The sequence below is a fragment of the Salvelinus fontinalis genome, chromosome 41, assembly GCF_029448725.1.
Source record: "Salvelinus fontinalis isolate EN_2023a chromosome 41, ASM2944872v1, whole genome shotgun sequence".
Classification (NCBI taxonomy): domain Eukaryota; kingdom Metazoa; phylum Chordata; class Actinopteri; order Salmoniformes; family Salmonidae; genus Salvelinus; species Salvelinus fontinalis.
This window is the reverse complement of record NC_074705.1, coordinates 21947489-21969797: the sequence shown is the minus strand read 5'-3', so window position 1 is coordinate 21969797 and position 22309 is coordinate 21947489. Positions and strand designations below refer to the sequence as shown.

The 22309-nt window shown below is 41.2% G+C and overlaps 1 protein-coding gene across 2 annotated transcripts in view; it reads left to right on the top strand.

Annotated features, from left to right (window-relative positions):
• Positions 1 to 22309, top strand: part of LOC129840612 (N-chimaerin-like) — a 40144-nt gene that overhangs the window by 16422 nt on the left and 1413 nt on the right. For both annotated transcript variants that reach the window (XM_055908613.1, XM_055908615.1), the window contains exons 7-13: positions 764 to 1052; positions 12959 to 13036; positions 14070 to 14154; positions 17398 to 17571; positions 17778 to 17855; positions 18214 to 18351; positions 18461 to 18566. In XM_055908613.1, coding sequence (XP_055764588.1) covers positions 764 to 1052; positions 12959 to 13036; positions 14070 to 14154; positions 17398 to 17571; positions 17778 to 17855; positions 18214 to 18351; positions 18461 to 18566 — 948 coding nt within the window. The remainder of the gene's footprint in view (positions 1 to 763; positions 1053 to 12958; positions 13037 to 14069; positions 14155 to 17397; positions 17572 to 17777; positions 17856 to 18213; positions 18352 to 18460; positions 18567 to 22309) is intronic.

Below are 22309 nucleotides of genomic sequence, written 5' to 3'. Positions count from 1 at the left end.
CTCTCCTTCAAGATGGCCATACTTCTTCATTACACAAAGGAATTACCTCAACCAATTTCTAAAGACTGTTGACATCCAGTGGAAGCGGTAGGAACTGCAAGCAGGTCCCTTTAGAAATCTGGTTTCCCAATGAAAACTCATTGAAAAGAGGGTGACCTCAAAAAAAAAAAAAAAATCTGAATGGTTTGTCCTCGGGGTTTCGCCTGCTAAATAGGTTCTGTTATACTCACAGACATGATTCAAACTGTTTTAGAAACTTCAGAGTGTTTTCTATCCAAATATACTAATACTATGCATATCTTATCTTCTGGGGATGAGTAGCTGGCAGTTTAATTTGGGCATGCTTTTCATCCAAAATTCCGAATGCTGCCCCCCTACCTTAGAGAAGTTAATGTATTGATCAGCTCTAATAAAGGTCTCCATTATTTATAACCACTATGTGCAGGGAATAAATTATTTGATCTAGCAGTCATTACTGGATATAAAAACCTTTTTTAGCGCTTTTGCGAAAATTATTTAATTTGGTTTTCCACTGATCTAGGGTACGAGGAAGGAGAGGCAGGCAAAGGGTTTTTTATGCTTTTAAGGTCGGCTCTTCATCCTAGGATTTTCGTCCCCCCCCCCCCCCCCATCTGTATGGCCTCCTCCTTATGCTCCCCACTTGAGACGATGTAAAAACACTCTCCTACCCATAGAAACTGATTCTCACTGATTTCACTCCCCCCTTCCCTTTTCCTCTTTCCCCCCTATATCCTGAACCCAGCTTTGGAAATCAAACCAGGAACTTCCGCCTCTACCGTGATGGGAAACACTTTGTTGGGGAGAAGCGCTTCGAGTCCATCCACGACCTTGTGACAGATGGGCTGATCACGCTCTACATCGAGACCAAGGCAGCAGAGTACATCGCTAAGATGACCATCAACCCAATCTATGAGCACATTGGCTACACAACACTCAACAAGGAGCCCACGCTGAAGAAACACTTGCCCGTGTGCCAGGAGGTTCCTGATGGGCCTGCGCCACAGGGAGAGCTGGGTGACGAGGAGAAAGGGGTAAGGAACACTCTCACTATCCTGAATGACAGCCTTTTACTGTACTGAAAATGGAAACAAATGGAGCAGGTGCTGAAATGAATGCAATGTGAAAACCAGGCAGAAGTGAATGTTTTCCATGTCAAGTAATTGCAGCTCTACTTTTCTAATGTGCAGAAAGTTGGTAGCACTGCTCTTGTTGCTCACCAAAATAAGATATCCAGAAAATGTTTAGATGCATCCTGAGATCCGTTTTTAATACACTTCATACTATTGAACTGAATTTTGTTGTTTTGTGAATCATGGAACCTGGATTTGCTGGCGTGTGGGTGTGAAAGTATTCAGACCCCTTGACTTTTTTCACATTTTGTTACGTTACAGCCTTATTCTAAAATGTATTAAATCGTTTTTTCCCCTCATCAATCTACACACAATAACACAATATAAGAACGTAAAAACAGGTTTTTATTTATTTATTTGCAAATGTATTAAAAATATAAAAAAACATACCTTTTTACATAAGTATTCAGACCCTTTGCTATGAGACTCGAAATTGATTTCAGGTGCATCCTCTTTTCATTCATCATCCTTGATGCTTCTACAACTTGGAGTCCACCTGTAGATACATTCAACTGGTTACATTATTTGGAAAGGCTCACTCCTGTCTATATAAGTTCCCACAGTTGACCGTGCATGTCAGAGCAAAAACCAAGCCATGAGGTCGAAGGAATTGTCCGTAGAGCACCGAGACGGGATTGTGTCGAGGCACAGATCTGGGGAAGAGTACCAAAAAAATGTCTACAACATTGAAGGTCCCCAAGAACACAGTGGCCTCCTTCAATCTTAAATGGAGGAAGTTTGGAACCATTAACTTCTCTAGGGTAGGGGGCAGCATTCGGAATTTTGGATGAAAAGCATGCCCAAATTAAACAGCCTGCTTCTCGGGCCCAGAAGATATGATATGCATTTAACTGGTAGATTTGGATAGAAAACACTCTAAAGTTTCCAAAACTGTTAAAATAGTATCTGTGAGTATAACAGAACTGATTTGGCAAGCGAAAACCTGAGAAAAATCCATTCTGGAAGTATTTTTTTTGTTGTTGGTTTAATAGTTTTCTATTCAATGCCATTACAGTATCCATTGACTTAGGACTCAAATTGCAGTTCTATGCCTTCCACTAGATGTCAACAAAACTGTTAAAATAGTATCTGTGAGTATAACAAGAACACAGTGGCCTCCTTCATTCTTAAATGGAGGAAGTTTGGAACCATTAGAAATTGTTTCAGGCTTGTATTCTGAACAATGAGGAAGTAAGAGCAGTCTGAATGAGTGAACCCTAAAGTGTCACAGAGCTTTTTCATGCGCGTGACCGAGAGAGTGCCTTTCTTGTTTACCTTTTATATTGACGACGTTATTGTCCGGTTGAAATAATATAGATTATTTAGGCTAAAAACAACCAGAGGATTGAATATAAACATCGTTTGACATGTTTCTATGAACTTTACGGATAAAATTTGGATTTTTTGTCTGCCTGTTTTGACTGCGGATTACAGAAGAAAACGCGTGAACAAAACTGAGGTTTTTGGATATAAAGAGACTTTATCGAACAAAAGGAAAAAAATTTGAGTAAATGAATGTCTGCTGAGTGCAACCATATGAAGATCATCAAAGGTAAGGGATTAATTTTATCTCTATTTCTGTCTTGTGTAACTCTTCTACTTGGCTGGTTACTGTTTGTAATGATTTGTCTGCTGGGCTATGTTCCCAAATAATCGTAAGGTATGCTTTCGCCGTAAAGCATTTTAAAAATCTGACACCGTGGTTGGATTCACAAGAAGTTAATCTTTAAACCTATGTAAAATACGTTTTGTTTTCTGAATTTTAATAATGAGTATTTCTGTATTTGAATTTGGCGCCCAGCAGTTTCACTGGCTGTTGAAGAGGTGGGACGCTAACGTCTCACGTACCCAAGAGAGGTTAAGACACTTCCTAGAGCTGGCCAAACTGAGCAATTGGGGGAGAAGGGCCTTAATCAGGTGACGAAGAACCAGTTGGTCACTCTGACTGTGCTCCAGAATTCTTCTGTGGAGATGGAACCTTTCAGAATGACAACCACCTCTGCAGCACTCCACCAGTCAGTTCTTTATGATAGTGCCCAGACAGAAGCCACTCCTTAGTAAAAGGTACATGACCGCAACTTGGAGTTTGCCAAAGGGCACCTAAAGGACTCTCATACCATGAGAAATAAGATACTGAGTAAAGGGACTGAATACTTATGTAAATGTAACATTTCCGTTTTAGCAAAAAAAAAAATGCAAAAATTGCAGAAATGTTTCAACCTTTTTTTGCTTTGTCATTATGGGGTATTGTGTGTAGATTGAGGAAAAAACAACTATTTAAGCAATTTTAGAATAAGGCTGTAAAGTAACAAGATGTGGAAAAAGTCAAGGGGTCTGAATACTTTCCGAATGCACTGTATGTACACACAAACTGAACAAAAATATAAATGCAATTCTCATTCAAAAAGTTGACTACATTTTGCCAAAAAGCACCTGGATGATCATCAAAACTCTTGGAAGAATGTTCTATGGACAGATGAGTCATAAGTTGTGAAATGGGTCCTATTTATCCCTGGCGCAAACCAACACAGCATTCCACAGTAAGAATCTTATACCAACAGTCAAGCATGGTTGTGGTAGTGTGACGGTTTGGGGTTGCTTTGCTGCGTCAGGACTTGGACGACTTGCCTTAATAGGAGACCTCATGAATGATCCTCTGTATCAGAGAATTATGCAGTAGAATGTCAGGGCATCAGTCTGTGAACTGAAGCTGAAGCACAGCTGGGTCGGGCAGCAAGACAATGATCCAAAACACACAATCAAGTCTACATGAAAATGGTTAAACAGTAACACATTTTAAGTTTTGGAATGGCCTAGTGAAAGTGGAGATCTAATCCCAATTGAGATGTTGTGGCAGGACTTGAAACGAGCAGTTCATGCTTGAAAACCCACAAATGTCGCTGAGTTAAAGCAGTCCTGGATGCAAGAGTTGGCCAAAATTCCTCCAAAGCGATGTGAGAGACTGATCATCAACTACAGGAAGGATTTGGTTACAGTCATTGTAGCTGTAGGTGGCACAATCAGTTGAGTGTAAGGGGGCAATTATACTGAACAAAAATATAAATGCAACAATTTCAGTTTCACAGTTCATATAAGGAAATAATTCAAATAAATTAGGCCCTAATCTATGGATATGACAAATCTATGGATATTTTATTTTTTTTAAAGGTAGGGGCGTGGATCAGAAAACCAGTCAGTGTCTGGTGTGACCACCACTTGTGTTGCGCTGCATGAGACATCTCCTTCACATAGAGTTGATCAGGCTGTTGATTGTGACCTGTGGAATGTTATCCCACTCCTCTTCAGCAACTTCTCACAGCCATTGAATATTGTTGGGAACTGGAACACGCTGTCGTACACATCGATCCAGAGCAACCCAAACATGCTCAATGGGTGACGTCTGGTGAGTATGCAGACCATGGAAGAACTGGGAAATTTTCAGCTTTCAGGAATTGTGTCAAGATTCTTGCAACATGGGGCTGTGCATTATTATACTGAAACATGAGGTGATGGTGGCAGATGAATGGCACAACAATGGGCTTCAGGATCTCATCACGGTATTTCTGTGCATTCAAGTTGCCATCGATAAAATGCAATTGTGTTCGTCGTCCGTTGCTATTACCATAACCCCACCTCCACCATGGGGCAACGTTGACATCAGAAAACCGCTGATCGTGAGACCAACATTTTACATGTTGCTTTTTATATATTTTTCCTGTGTGTGTGTGTATATACAAGTAAAGTCGGAGGTTTACATACACTTAGGTTGGAGTCATTTTTAACCACTCCACAAGTGTATTGTTAACAAACTATAGTTTTGGCAAGTCGGTTAGGACATCTACTTCGTGCATGACACAAGTCATTTTTCCAACAATTGTTTAGACAGATTATTTCACTTATAATTCATTGTACCACAATTCCAGTGGGTCAGAGGTTTACATACACTAAGTTGACTGTGCCTTTAAACAACTTAGAAAATTCCAGAAAATTATGTAATGGCTTTATTAGCTTCGGATAGCCTAATTGACCTCATTTGAGTCAAATAGAGGTTTACCTGTGGATGTATTTCAAGCCCTACCTTCAAACTCTGTGCCTCTTTGCTTGACATTATGGGAAAATCAAAAGAAATCAGCCAAGACCTCGGAAATTATTGTAGACCTTGGAAGCAATTTCCAAATGCCTGAAGGTACCACGTTCATCGGTACAAACAATAGTACGCAAGTATAAACACCATGGGACCACGCAGGTGCCATACCGCTCGGGAAGGAGACGTGTTCTGTCTCTTAGAGATGAACGTACTTTGGTGCGGAAAGTGCAAATCAATCCCAGAACAACAGCAAAGGACCTTGTGAAGATGCTGGAGGAAACAGGTACAAAAGTATCTATATCCACAGTAAAACGAGTCCTATATCAACATAACCTGAAAGGCCGCTCAGCAAGTTAGAAGCCACTGCTCCAAAACCGCCGTAAAAAAGCCAGTCTACAGTTTGCAACTGCACATGGAGACAAAGATCGTACTTTTTGGAGAAATGTCCTCTGATCTGATGAAACAACAAAAATAGAACTGTTTGGCCATAATGACCATCGTTATGATTGGAGGTTAAAGGGGGAGGCTTGCAAGCCGAAGAACACCATCCTAACCGTGAAGCATGGGGGTGTTAGCATCATGTTGTGTGGGTGCTTTGCTGCAGGAGGGACTGGTGCACTTCACAAAATAGATGGCCTCATGAAGGAAAATTATGTGGACCTATTGAAGTAATATATCATCAGTCAGGAAGTTAAAGCTTGGTTGCAAATGGGTCTTCCAAATGAACAATGACCCCAAGCATACTTCACAAGTTGTGGCAAAATGGCTTAAGGACAACGAAGTCAAGGTGGCCATCACAAAGCCCTGACCACAATCCTATAGAAAATTTGTGGGCAGAACTGAAAAAGCGTGTGCGAGCAAGGAGGCCTACAAACCTGACTCAGTTACACCAGCTATGTCAGGAGGAATGGGCCAAAATTCACCCAACTTATTGTGGGAAGCTTGTGCAAGGCTACCCAAAACGTTTGACCCAAGTTAAACAATCTTAAGGCATTGCTACCAAATACTAATTGAGTGTATGTAAACTTCTGACTCACTGGGAATGTGATGAAAGTAATACAAGCTGAAATAAAGCATTCTCTCTACTATTATTCTGACATTTCACTTTCTTAAAATAAAGTGACCTCAGACAGGTATTATTATTATTTTTTATTTTTTTACAAATCTCATGCAGCTGTGTTACAGTTTGAACACTGGAATGTGTGATGTAATCTACACCTCAATTAGGCTGATTATAAATCCATAGTTTGAATAATTTTACATTTGAGTGTCATTAATTCGATATATCCCACACTTTCTTGTTCTGAACTTCTAAAGCGGGTGGTATATAAGCATGGGTGTGGACAAAATGGAAACAGCATATTCCGTGGTGTGTATACTCAGCCCCCTTCTGTACTCCGTGACGTTCACAAAATACATTTAAGGACATTAGAACATACGCAAACTAAAAACGGTGGATAGATGGCAGCATTCACACAACTGAAATTGTGAACCACCGCATTTATCCACGGTAAAGGGACTTGAAACATAGACGAATATTGACAGAGGCAGAAAGACGTTACAGGGACTAAGTGAAGTTGCAGTTCAACGGCTCTGACACGAGACCCATGTGGCAGGGACTTCAAACAGTCACTGATTTATAAAGGGAATACTAGCCACGTTGCGGACACTGATGTCTCACTTCCAGACTCGTTAACACCTTTTTTGCCTGTTTTGAGGAAAACAACACTGACCCACTGACATGTACCTCCACTGCTTATGAGGACTGCGTGCTCCCAATCTCTGTAGGTGACGTGAGTAGGATCTTCAAACCTGTTAACCCTCGCAAGGCTGCCGGCCCAGATGGCATACCAAGCCGTGTCCTCAGAGCATGCGCAGACCAACTGGCTGGAGTGTTTACGCACATTTTCAACCTCTCACCATCCGTCTGTCCTCTGCACTTCAACAGGGCCACCGTTGTACCTGTACCCAAGCAAGCCAAGGCAACTGCACTAAATGACTATCGCCCCGTAGCACTCACTTCTGTCATCCTGAAGTGCTTTGAAAGGCTTGTCAAGGACCATATCACCTCCAACTTACCCGACACCATTGACCGACTACAATTTGCACACCGCCCCAACATTTCTAAGGACGACGCAATCGGCGTTGGACTGCACACTGCCCTATCCCACTTGGACAAGAATAATACCTATGCTGTTTGGTGTTAAGCTGAGCAGTAGTCATAGTGCCCTAACTGAATAAAAATGTTCTGGACCCCATGAAGAGTGCAGCAGTTTAACAATCCCGGTAACGGGATCAATATGACAACAGCCAGTCGAAATGCAGGGCGCCAAATTCAAAAAACAGAAATATCATAATTAAAATTCGTCAGACATACATGTGTCTAATACCATTTTAAAGGTAATCTTGTTGTTAATCCCACCAAAGTGTCCGATTTCAAATATGCTTTTCAGCGAAAGCACCACAAACGATTATGTTAGGTCACACCAAACCACAATAAGCGCAGCCATTTTTCCAGCTAAAGATAGCAGTCACAAAAAGCACAAATAGAGATAAAATGAATCACTAACCTTTGATGATCTTCATCAGAATACACTCCCAGGAATCCCAGGTCCACAATAAATGCTTGATTTGTTCGATAATGTCCGTTATTTATGTCAAATTAGCTACTTTGGTTAGCGCGTTTGGTAAACAATTCCAAAGTCACGAAGCGCGTTCCGTAAAAGATGTCAATGTCCAAAAGTTCAGTAACAGTCACTAGAAACATGTCAAACGATGTATTGAATCAATCTTTAGAATGTTGTTAAAATAAATCTTGAATAACGTTCCAACCGGAGAATTACATTGACTTCAGATGAGCGATGGAACAGAGGTCCTCCTCATGTGAACTCGCATGGTCAGAGCATGGTCACCTCATGGCAGACCTGACTAATTCCTCTTTCATTCGGGGCCCCTTCACAGTAGAGGCATCAGACAAAGTTCTACAGACTGTTGACATCTAGTGGAAGCCGTAGGAAGTGAAGTCATTCATATCTCGCTGTGATTTCAATGGGATCTTGGTTGAAAATCAACCAGCCTAATAATTTCCACTTCCTGTTTGGATTTTTTCTCAGGTTTTTGCCTGCCATATGAGTTCTGTTATACTCACAGACATAATTCAAACAGTTTTAGAAACTTCAGAGTGTTTTCTATCCAATACTAATAATAATATGCATATATTAGCAACTATGACTGAGGAGCAGGTTGTTTACTTTGGGCACCTCTGTGCACCTTTCATCCAAGCTACTCAATACTGCCCCTGCAGCCATAAGAAGTTAATGGGGATGTATATTAAATATTAATTCCCCCCGCCCCATGGGTGTGTGCTTAGCCCCCTCCTATACTCCCTTTTCACCCCTGACTGTTTGGCAACTCGATCATCAAGTTTGCTGACGACTTGACAGTGGTAGGCCTGATTGCCAACAACGACGAGACAGCTTACAGGGAGGAGGTTAGAGCCCTGTTGGAGTGGTGCAGGGAAATAACCTTTCCCTCAACAAAACAAAGGAGCTTATTGTGGAATACAGGAGACGAAAGAGGGAGCACGCCCCCATCCTCATCGATGGTTCATCCTTGGAAGCAAAACGGTTCAAAAGCTTCTAGTTAATTGGCGTGCACATCATAGAGGATCTGAAATTGTCTCGCCACACCAACATTGTGGTGAATAAGGTGCAACAGCACCTCTAAAACCTCAGGTAGCTGAAGAAAATCTGCATGGCCCCCAAGACCCTAACAAACTTCTGGAGAGGCAGCATTGAGAGCATTATGTCAGGCTGCATCACCGCCTTGTCCGGCAATGTTCCCTCATTTTAATCAATTAGATTAGAATTTGGCTTGGGATTTAAGTGGTCATGTTATTTGGTTGTTTTTGGTGGTGTGTGAAGTGTGTGTACCAGCATCATGCAAGGTGTCCTCCTTTGTGACTTATGACTAATGACAGTATGTGCTGTGAGAGCACCTCATGTATCACTGTCAAGACTGTGTGGTCGGGGTAGTGGAGCCCCTGGTAATGTATTGGTCATTTTATTCTTTACCCCTTATGTGGGGGTGATAGGGTTTGCAGACCAAGCGAAAATGCTGTGACTTACAGGAGCGAGGTGCTTTGTTGTCACCACAGGTCTGGACTCCTTTAGCTATAATCTGAGTATATATTGAGACTAAACTAACACAGGGCGTCCTCAGAATTGAGCAATCCATCCCAAAAAAACGAAACGTTTAGCTTTTCTGTTCCCGCTTTGGTGATGAATTTCAACTGGATCACGAGCATGGCGTTTAAATGCAGCATGCTTTGGAGGGGAGACTGCCCTAGCGTCTACTGTTGGACTGTCGTGGTCTGCATATAGATGCCCCCATCTCATGATTCAGCCTCAAATGGATGTATGCAATATTTTTTTGTTTTGTTTTACACCGCTGAAGTTATCTAATGGTCATTCACTCGCTGACCTCCCCCAGCCTTCTTCTCCCTCCTCCCACTGTTCGCTCTCTATGTAATTAAATGCCTATAATCATCACAATGCAGGCTCTTTTTGAAGAACCTGGACATAATCAACCCGGCTAACAGTACCTCAATACAGACTGATAAGGTGGAGTCATGCGTCCTCCGAAACATGACCCGCCAGCTTACATGACCCGCCACCCGCCAGCTTAACTTGGAAGCAAGCCGCACCAAGGAGTCGCTAGAGCACGATGAGCCGAGTAAAGTCCCACCGGACGATGCTGGGCCAATTGTGCGCAGTCCTATGGGACTGTTGTGGCACAGCCTGGGAATGAACCCGGGTCTGTAGTAAAGCCTCTAGCACTGCGATGCAGCTCCTTAGAATGCTGCGCCACTTGGGAGGACCGAATTAAAGGTGATTTTATTGAGAACAATACAACACTAAACTCACTCCTTGAGTTGTTATGGTGTGTACTAGTGGCCTCTTTTCTGATACACGATCAATGTTGGCAGTCTTTTTCTGTTTGTTCCATGGTAGCTTTAACAAGCTATGTATACAGAGGACACGATCAAGATCACTCAATTTCCTTTCTGCCTTTCCCCTACAGGAAAGACAGTCTAATCATGATTGTTTTATAGAATCTGTAACCTGGAAGACTTGGGCTGTCAGTGCTTTCTATAGAGTGAGGTCAATGTATTTAGACACAGACCTTTTTGGTGATTTTGGCTCTGTACGCCAGCTCTTTGGATTTTTTTTTATTATACAATGACAGGGGTTATAGTCCAGACTGTCAACTTGAATTTGATGGTGTTTTCATCCATATCATATTTTGATCCACTTTTTGTATGTGCCCCCCCTCCCCACCTTCCCCATTTTAGGGAACAAAAAGTATTTGGACAAATTCACTTGTGTATGAAAGTATTCAAAAGTTTAGTGTTTGGTCCCATATTCCTAGCACACAGTCTTGTGACTCTTGTTGGATGCATTTGCAGTTTTGTTTTGCTTGTTTCAGGTTTTGTTCCCAATGAATGGTCTATAATGTATTGTCATTTTGGAGTCACTTTTATTGTAAATAAGAAAATAATGTTTCTGAACACTTCTGCGTTAATGTAGATTACAGATAATCCTGAATGAATCTTGAATATTGATGAGTGAGCAAGTTGGAGGCATAAATATCATTCCCCCCTAAAAATGCAAACCTCTCCTGTTGTTGGTAATGGCATTTCTTGGGGGTATGATATTTATGCCTCGAACTTTCTCAATCGTAATTTTTCATTCCAGATTATCCGTAATCATGGTAGCATCCACATTAATGCATAAGTGTTCAGAAACATATTCTATTCTTATTTACAATAAAAGTGACTCAAATGAGTTTACCATAATTTACCATTAATTTCTATTGGACACAAAATAACCCGAAAAACAACCAAAACAAACTGCAAATGCATCCAACAAGTTTGTATTGTCACAAGCCTGTAATAGTCATTGCATGCTAGGAATTATGGGACCAAATATGAAGTTTTTGACTACTCTAAGTGAATTTGTCCAAATACGTTTGGTTGCCTATAATGGGCTATGTACAAAAAGTGCTGTAATTTATATTTCATTGTATCATTTTAAATCAAAAGTGCTGGAGTACAGAGCCAAAACAACAAAAATGTCACTGTCCAAATACTTTTGGTCCTCACCACCAAGAGAGTGCTACACACACAGAGGGTTGAAGATGGTGGTGGGAGAGGGAGATGCAGAGAGTGTGAGGGGAAGATGCAATCGGGCAAATTTAGAAGTAAGGATAAAAGGTGAGTGGGAGAGGGAGAAATCTTTGGGAGTAACTCCACAAATACAGGTGTGCCAAGCTTGTAGCATCACACCCAAGAAGACTCAAGGCTGTAATCACTGCCAAAGGTGCTTTAACAAAGTAAAGTGTCTGAATACTTATGTAAATGTTAATTTTTATTTTATTTTATGCATTTGCAAAAATGTCTTAACCTGTTTTTGCTTTGTCATTATGTGGTATTGTGTGTAGATTGATGAGGGGGAAAAAACGATTGAATCAATTTTATAATAAGGCTGTAACGTAACAAAATGTGGAAAAAGTCGAAGGGTCTGAATACTTTCTGAATGCACTGTATATAACAAGTAATGCGTAATTTTTTGTTGTTGTAAATAGCTGTTTTGAATACATGCAGATCCTATATAGATTTTTTTCTCTGGAAGTTACAACCATGTTGGACTAAGTTGTCTGAAAGTTCAATCAATTGCACCATATCCTAAAATTTGGGGAATTATTTTCTTCTGTATGTGGTAGATGTAGTGTTTTTGTAGTGTTTTTGTAGCTTTCAGATTAATGCTCAGTCTCAACCCTGGAGCTACAGTGACATTGAGCTGTATTGTAGGATTGAGCTCTCTCTCCCTCTGCCTGTGGGGTAATAGGAATATACTATAGCACTGGTGATAAAGCCGAGCCTGTTCTTTTCTCTGATTGGCTTATTTTCAATGTGGCATTTAGATCCAGCAGTGACTACCCAATGCTCCACCTGCTCTCACTCACTCGCTCTCTCTCTCTCTCTCTCTTTTGCTTCCTCCCCCCCGCCCAATGGCTGTATTCACTCTGGGTTTTGTCTGTGCACCAGTGACAGTATCAGCGCGACATGGAGAGGATAAAATCAGCCACCCACCTCATCTGCATCGATGCACACAGTCAAGCCGGATCTTTTGAGGAGGAATCTCGTTTAGACACCCTGATCAGCACAGGATTAAGGACACAATTCTGTGGCACTGTAATTTTAAAGGAATACTCAAACTACTTTTTTACTCCTCTTTTTTTTCCTTTCAGATCTTTGGATTCTTAGTGGATTTTACCTACTGCTTTTGTTGGCTTGTTTTGGTTTACTTGATGCGTTGATTTTAACGATGCAAGCAGCAGTGCTGAGTACAGGCTTGCTCTGAGCTGCTCCGAGTTGACCTCTGAGGTCGCTCTCCAGCTCTGTCTGTCCTCCACATAGGCATCACATCAGCTGTTCTGAGAAAATTGGGGGAATTTCCCTTTTATTACCCACCCATCATGCCATCCAGGGAGTTGTACATAGTCAGGGAGGGGGAAGAAGTCTCTGGTACAAGAGGCTAAGAAGGAGGAGGGGCAGAAAGACATTATGGCCACAGCCCTGGGTGTGAGGATGGGGTCAGGGACCCAGAAGCCCCGTGCCACCTTCTGGCAACCTCTCAAACTGTTTGCCTATTCACAGCTCACCTCACTGGTCCGTCGAGCCACCCTGAAGGACAACGACCACGCGACCAAGTATGAGAAAGTCCACAATTTCAAGGTAAGACCTGAACCTGCCTGCTCAGCGTTTCTTACTTTTCCTCTTCTGCTCTTTCTTTTTCACTGCCTTTATGGTGGTTATATCACATTTGAGGTTGTTTGATTGGCATATTTTACATTTTTGGAATGACGGGGGAGAGAATTGCCTCTTTGTAAAAGATTAAATCTAAATTCTGATCGGCTTCTGACTAGTGAGCAGCATTTTGAGTTGTCATGAAGGAGGAGGGATTGTAGTAGTCCTCAGCAACTGATAGTGTAGTCTGACTGGCTACCGGACCTGTCGTTAGTAGCTCATATAAACTGGGAGAGGGAGACACAACCTGACAGAACACAACACAGCCCTTAATCCCATTCTGCCCAGCCAGACGCTTGGGGACCCTCACAGAATCTAGCCGCATCTTGCTAACCACGCCTCTTACCAGTCAAACACAGCAACCATCTTCTCCTAAAATAATCTCAGCGAGATATAATTTTACTAGAGCATGTGAAAATAATACATTTTGTTTTGTGAGATTTTTAAAAATACCAAGACCACTATAACACCAGTCATTAGGTTTTCTCATTTGTTGTTTGTCTTGTCATTTGCACAAGATGCCTATCCTCCACGTTCCCATTCCCAAAATAGCAATCTAAAACAAGGGGTCTGAGTCCACCATGCTTTTCACAGATAAATGTTGAGCATTTCTGATTGGTCTAGCCATTACCTGGCAGAACTAGGCATTTGTTTGATGTAGTCCCTTTTAGATATGTGATAACCCTGGCATTGTCAACCATGGTACACACACACACACACACACACACACACACACACACACACACACACACACACACACACACACACACACACTTTCCAACCCACATTATAAGGCCTGCCAGTCTGCTTTCTAGCGCTGCTTATCTCTCTCACAGGGATAATTCCCAATTGGCTCCTTCAGTGTGCGCAGGCTGTGGAGAGCCAGGGGAAAGCCTAGTATGTCCATCTATCCTTCCATCCAGTAAAAAAGTGACCATGTTTTCCGTCCTCTCCCCTGCAGGTGCACACCTTCCGGGGACCCCACTGGTGTGAATATTGTGCCAACTTCATGTGGGGCCTCATCGCTCAGGGAGTTAAATGTGCAGGTAAAGGGAGGGTGGGAAGCAAACTGTGGTCTCTGCTTTGTGTTTTGTCTTTTAACACAGCTAGTTTGAACCAGGTTTCGAGGAGATGTCATATACAGCGCCATACCAGTGTCTACAGGGCGTTCGTAAATTCAATCTGGTAATCTATTAGAGTTCAGAGCACTCTGGTTTGAGAGTGTCGGAGCACAGAATAATTGATGAATTTACGAACGACAAGTTGTGCCTGTTGAAATGACAGGTGCCAGTTAACATCGGCTAAAACAACGAATTGAAATGTTGCCAGTAAGTTACAATCACTAACCCTCTTGATAACATAAAAATAGTCTAACCAGCTCAGCAAAGGTGAGTAAAATTAGTCAGAGTAAGCTGTTCTCTCATTTTTGTCTTTAAAGTAGCTAGCAAGCTAGTCAATGTTAGCCAGTTAGCTTGGATGCTTGACTGCCGTTATTATATTTTTTTAATTTAACCTTTATTTTAGGGAAAACATTTGAAAACCTACATTGGTTTCGGAAAGTATTCAGACCCCTTGACTTTTTCCTCATTTTGTTACGTTACAGCCTTATTCTAAAATGTATTAAATTGTTTACCCCATAATGGCAAAGCAAAAACTGGTTATTAGAAATGTTTGCAAATGTATTAAATCAAAAAACTGACGTTTACATAAGGGTAAGGGTAGGCAACAACACATCTGCCACGCTGATCCTCAACACAGGGGTCCCTTGGGTGCATGCTTAGTCCCCTCCTGTACTCCCTGTTCACCCACGACTGTGTGGCCAAACACGACTCCAACACCATTTAATTTTGTTGATGACAACAGTGGTAGGCCTGATTACCAATAACGATGAGACCGCCTATAGGGAGGAGGTCAGAGACCTGGCCGTGTGGTGCCAGGACAACAACCTCTCCCTTAATATGAGCGAGACAAAGGATCTGATCATGGACTATAGGAAAAGGTGGGCCGAACAGGCCCCCATGAACATCGACGAGTACTGGAGTGGGTCGAGAGTTTCAAGTTCCTTGGTGTCCACATCCCCAATGAACTATCATGGTCCAAACACACCAAGACAGTTGTGAAGTGTGCACGACAGCTTTTCCCATCAGGAGACTGAAAGTATTTGGCATAGGTCCCCAGATTCTCAAAAAGTTCTACAGCTGCACCATCGAAAGCATCCTGACCCGGTTACATCACCGCCTGGTATGGCAACTGCTCGGCATCTGACCCGAGGCCCAGTACATCACTGGGGCCAAGCTTCCTGCCATCCAGGACCTCTACCAGGCAGTGTCGGAGGAAGGCCCTAAAAATTGTCAGACTCCAGCCACCCTGTTATCTCTGCTACCGCACGCAAGCGGTACTGGAGTGCCAAGTCTAGGCCCAAGAGGCTTCTAAACAGCTTCTACCCCCAAGCCATAAGACTCCTGAACATCGAATCAAATGGCTACCCAGACTATTTGCATTGCCCATCCCCCCCTCTCAACCTCTTTTACACCGCTGCTACCGTAATTTCTGGACTATTAAGGCCACCTGAATATAAGCCGCACCCACTGAATTTAAAGAAAATATGTATTTTGTACATAAATAAGCCGCACATGTCTATAAGCCGCAGGTGCCTACCGGTACATTGAAACAAATGAACTTTACACAGCCTTTAAAGGAAACACGGCTTGTAACAAAAATAAATAGGCTTTTTAAACGAAACACGGCTTGTAACAAATATAAATAGGCTTTAACAAAACACGGCTTGTAACAAAAATGTAAAAAAATTGCAGTAAACAGTAGCCTACCAAGAAAGTCATTGGTCACCATCTTCCTCCTGTGCACTGAAACCACTGAAGTCATCTCCTTCGGTGTCGGAGTTGAATAGCCTCAGAATTGCTTCATCCGATGTTGGATCGTTTTCATTGTCGCTCTCGTCACTTTCATCCGGAGGCAAATTCCCCGCTGAGCTCATGCTGCCCTCTTCAATACGCAGCAGTCCAGCCTTTCGAAACCCGTTGATGATAGTGGATTTTTTGACAATGCTCCACGCTGTCAGGACCCACTGGCAGACTTGACCATAAGTTGCTCTTCGCATGCGGCCCGTTTTAGTGAAGGATTTCTCCCCACTTGTCACCAAAGCCTCATTTTCTAGTTCGGGCCATCTGCTTTTCTTTCCTCTGAAAGCTTTTGTTGTCTTTTTGCACTGAGTCAGTTTCTCACGCTGCTGTTTCCAACGTCTTATCATCGACTCATTAAGGCCAAGCTCCCGTGCAGCAGCTCTATTTCCTTTTCCAACAGCCAGATCGATCGCCTTCAAATTGAAAGCTGCATCATATGCATTTCTCCGTGTCTTTGCCATGATGAGGGTGACAAAATGACTACCGTAATCAGAATGATGGGAAGTTTGAGCGCGCTCGATTTACGTCACATTATGTGACGGTGCTCAGTTTTTTGGCGGCATGAATCTTGTGAAAGCGGGAAAAATCCATAAATTAGCCGCGTCATTGTATAAGCCGCGAGGTTCAAAGCGTGGGAAAAAGTAGCGGCTTATAGTCCGGAAATTACGGTACTCTTTGTTGTTATCATCTATGCATAGTCACTTTAGTACCTCTACCTACATGTATTTATTACCTCAACTAACCGGTGCCCTCGCACATTGACTCTGTACCGGTACCCCCTGTATATAGTCTCGCTATTGTTATTTTACTGCTGCTCTTTAATTACTTCTTACTTTTATTTCTTATTCTTATCCATATTTTTTAAAACTGCATTGTTGGTTAGGGGCTTGTAAGTAAGCATGTTGTGTTCAGCGCATGTGACGAATACAATTTGATTTGCTCTAGTTTTCAATGCCACTTTAAGGGCAAATTTATCAGAGATCGCCACTGCAGACCTTAAAGTATGTGCATGATAGAGTGGGTTCTTACTATTGTATTTTTTATTGTTTTGAAGTATTTGTCTAACTAATGTGTAATTGCTTTTTGCTCTTGTAATACAGGGCTCCCTTGCAAACAAGGCTGGTCTCAATGGGACCCCCTGACTAAATAAAGGTTAAATAAAACATACACAATTCATCTCCAATTGGAAAAGCAATCAGATTGACATAACATTGAGGATGCTTTTATGCGTTGTAACAGAATAATCGTTTTTAGTGCTGCCTGCCATTTTAAACTGTGGTAATGATACTACCATGCAGGACTTACCCTGCCAAAATAAAGGTTCAATTAAATGATACAGCATTATTGCTCATCTCTTTTTTTGCCCAGATTGCGGTTTGAATGTCCACAAACAGTGTTCCAAAATGGTGCCAAACGACTGTAAGCCTGACCTCAAGCATGTCAAGAAAGTATACAGTTGTGACCTTACGACCCTGGTAAAAGCCCACAATTCCAAGCGACCCATGGTGGTGGACATGTGCATACAAGAGATTGAGTCTAGAGGTGAGCAGTAGAAAATGACCCACTTGTGATGTTTTTTTTGCTATACGGTTGTTATGGTTTCAGACATCCTCCAGTAACAATGTTCATGTTACTCGAATTTCCTGACAAGTAATGGAGAGGTATGAATTTGCACTGGTGTTAGTTTGATAAATGTAAAGCTGTTTAATTTGTCATTGTCTTTCTCTCCCGTCCTTCTCTAACTGTAGGTGTTCAGTCTGAGGGCCTGTACAGAATCTCAGGCTTCAGTGATCTGATTGAAGATGTGAAGCTGGCTTTTGACAGAGGCAGGGCCCTTTTTCCTTTGCCACTGTATTGCATTCAGTTACCTGCTTTCTGGGTGGGGCAGTCAGTGGGTATCAATTGGACTTAGGGCATGGACAGCATTTTTCAAGGACTATTGTTGATATTGCTGCAAGATTGCGGGGACTAGGTTGGACAAAAACTGATTGAATTGTTAATGGCAGTTATCAAGTAACACCAATCGAGTGCCAACTGAGTTTATCATCTATAGACCGGCTGCATAGCCACAAAACAATGTAATTCTAAGTTCTCCTTTTGGATGCATGCAACCGTTGTGGCATCTTTTAATTAACTGCCCCATCTATAGTTAAGTTAAAAAATTCTCCCTCTGTCTCCCAATAGATGGTGAAAAGGCGGACATTTCTGTGAATGTGTATGAAGACATCAATATAATCACTGGCGCACTGAAACTGTACTTCAGGGATTTACCTATTCCTCTTATCACGTATGACGCCTACCCAAGGTTCATGGAGGCAGCAAGTTAGTCCTAAACTTAGCCCGTTTAATGAATATTTGTATTTTTATTGGGTGTGTGTTATGGTTCCTATCCTGCAGACGCTGACTGTGTGTCCGTTTTGTCTGGTTCTAGAGATTACAGATCCAGACAAGCGGTTAGAGGCTCATCATGAAGCTCTGAAGCTGCTGCCACCTGCACACTGTGAAACACTGTGTTATCTCATGGCCCACTTAAAGAGGTGAGACCAGATATTGTAGTATATTATGGTAGAACAGGCCTAGTCATTGAGTAGAGACAATGATTAGATTGTACAGTCTATTTAATCAGCGTCCCGTCAACGGGACAGTTGTAAATCATGCAGAGCCTTGTGTCACGATCGCAGATTTTAGAAAAACAACAAATGTCGGTACGTATGTGTCTTATATCGGCTGAAAGCTTAAATTCTTGTTAATATAACTGCACTGTCAATTTACAGTAGCTATTACTGTGAAAAAATGCCATGCTATTGTTTGAGAGCCCCTAACAACAAAACACTTTTTTCACCATGATAGGTTTGATAAATTCACCGCTGAAGGTGAAATGTGTACTTACATTCTGAAATCTTGCTCTGATTTATCATCCAAAGGGTCCCAGAGATAACATGAAGTGTTGTTTTGTTGGATAAGATCCTTTTTCATATCTTAAAAAGGTCCATATAGCATGCACAATCGATTTTGTATTTCCACTTGTTCAATTTGCAAAGAACAGAATCTGTGAAAATCTAACCCTAAACGTTGTTTCAACCCGTCAAATCACATTCGTATCTATTCCTCTGAGATCCTATAACGTAACCAGACTTCACTATATCATTAGGGTTGTAGTATATCCTATAGGACACCAAATTTGGTCAGAGAGCGACGCCTTCATGGCACGCCAATGACACTGGCGGTCTTCACTTGATCAACTTTGTCAAATAAGCATCAATCGGGGTCAAACAAAGATAGCTAGATAGCCAATGAGCTGGTCTTTACGGGAGTATCCGGAAACCCTGTATCTGTCGCAAAATGCAGCTGTTAACCTTGTGCGACAGCATGCCTTTTCCTTTTGGACAAAAATTATAAGAATATTCCGAGTTACGAAGTTATGAAAACTGGTTGTTTTGCAAATGTTGAACTTATAATATGGCTACTAATACCGGAAAAGCTAAATCAAAGTCCAAGTATACAGATTTGACGATATTCTTGCATAAAAATGTAATATGAATGCAAATGTCTCCACGATTTGCCCAAATGTACCTGGGTGACTTCACACTAATATGTCATGTAGTTCGCTCATACTTCAAGATATCTGTCTGAAACTTTGCGCATACACAGCTGCCATCTTGTGGACACCATCAGAATTACAACCAGAGTGATGGCTTGAAGTGAGATCTTTCAGTTGCATTTCAAAGATGGTGGTAGAAAGAGAAAAAAAAGCGTTGTTTTTTTTCTTTTTCTTTTTTCTACCAGATCTATTGTGTTATTCTCCTACATTCAATTCACATTTACACAAACTTCAAAGTGTTTCCTTTCAAATGGTACCACAAATATGCATATCCTTGCTTCAGGGCCTGAGCTACAGGCAGTAAGATTTGGGTATGTCATTTTAGGCGAAAATTGGAAAAAAAGGGGGCTATCCCAAAGAAGTTTTAACAATAACAAAAAAATCTGGAGATGTCTTGATTGCATAAATATTTGCGCACCTGAACAATAGTTGGTGGAAGCACCTTTGACAGCCATTAGAATGTTAAAAATAGTTTTTTGTCCACAATTAAAAATGGCTATTTGTAATTCTCACACCACTTTGCAATGAGCTGGAGGCAGTATGCGTTTTTAAAACATATACTATAGCTACTTAATTGTTTGAAACCTGAGCATTTTACTACATAGTATGAGGCATGTTTTACCTTGTTTCAACGTAGTCAAGGCAAAATGTCACCATATCATATCAATTATTTTAATAAGACATTGAAACTAGTAGCTTATTTCTCATATTCTATTTTTATTTCAACTTTCTTTCATTGTCCGGTAGCCAAATGCAAATTTGCGTGTAGCCTACTGCCTTGTGCGTATTGCTGCGCTAATAATGTTAAGAAATAATAGTTTATCAACATTTTAAGCTAAACGGTCTTGATCTGTTGTATCAGATTTATTGCTTTTAAAAAGAAAATGTAGGCCTACTGATTTTTATGAATGTGGTGTCTATCCTCCCACAACTGCGTCTGGGCTTTCTCGACAAGCTGACCAATAGAATAGTTAAACTTTTTTTCTACTATGGGTATAGTAGATTTCCCCAAGTAAATTTAATTAAATTGCAAAAATGTATATAGCCGAATTAGCCTACTCCTGTCTATGCAGAAATAAGTAAAATAATTCAAAATAGACTACTAAAGCATGATTTGGCCACAGAGAATCATTAGTTTCAGTCGGAAGGAAAGGCAGCGAGCGCTGCAAATACCAAATAGATTGTTGATTTACGACTGTCACTGAAAAGTAGAGGCCCAGCCAGGCATATTACAATATTTCTAAATTCAATCGCAGGAAAACATAGTTTGGAAAGCAAATGGCTATTGCTGTAAAGAGAAGACAATGAAAAGACTAATCTGTCTTTTAGATATCAAAATGTTCATCTTAATTGATCGAATAACAGTAGTCCTATAGCCTACCTTACCTTATGCACAGCGCATATTCACACTATCATTGTTGGGTCAGTCCCACTTAAGTTTGTTTTTGGACAATAATTTCCTCCTCCAGTTTAGATGGACGTCGTATTTGTGTCTCCCCTTGTCGTAGGCCTATTATATGGACAAAGTTGTTTTTATTAATTGTCAGTTTCAGCAGAGTAGGCTACCCTGTAATGTGTCTTATTAAAAAAGATTCTGCTAATGTCTTCAGTCATATAAAGTGTAGTAGAATTGCATGAAATGTGTTTTTCATGTGCAAAGAAAGAAGAAATGTATCTGACATAGCCCAGGCCTCTACACTATACTCGCTCAGCCATGCGTTGATTGGTATTTTATTTGCAAACAGTGATTGAGTCATAGCCTACTATTTGTAATGTGGTCTTACATCAGTCTTCAAATGTGATGATGAATGGTATTTTATATTATAAAGGTGCATTTTTATGGAGAAAATTTGCTTCCCCAAACGTATGGGTCTGGTACATTTCTCAAATGTAATTTAAATGAAAATGCTGCCGGTCAAATGTGCGGCGCCACATTTTCCTAACGGAGTCCCTGGCATGCACGTATTTTGCCTGTTCCAGTGGAATCTAACAGCATCTTTATCGCACAATCGATAAAATCAATAGTTGATTCCTGCCATGTCAATTTATTTATTCTGTTATAGTATTTATAATAATGTAATGCAATATAAAACAATAAAAAAAGAACAATTTTCCATATGAATAACTAGTGAGATGTTCCAAATTCTAATCCATCTCCGATACAATGTGCGCATCAATTCACTTTGTTTTTCTTGCCATTGTGAACTAAGCGTTGTACATTGTAAATTCAATCACCCCCTTCACCATCGTCATGATCATTACTCAGTTAATTCAAATTCAATCATGAAGTGAGGAAAGACACATCAGCTGTTGGTACAACATCGTTTTCAGGCCGTTTGCCTGTTTTTTGACACCTAATTGCCAAGACAAACGGCCTGAAAACGATTTTGTTTTGTCTTTTTAGAGGATTGTAAAATACAAATACTTAAAAGTCAGGGAAGGAGGACGATGTTGCAGATTTATTTTAAAGGAGTGGCTACAGTCCCGTCTTCTCCGGACCCCTCTTCCCGACAAGCTAAAGGTCCGAAGCTTCTGCTCAGGTGCTGGGTTCTCTACTTTGCACAGTCTCTGCTCTACTCGTTGAGCTGCCCAGAGAACATGCTACCCTGGCGAATGATGCTTGTTTAATAAAGTTAGATCAAAGCTGAATCAATGTCTACAAGATCACATAATGATAGT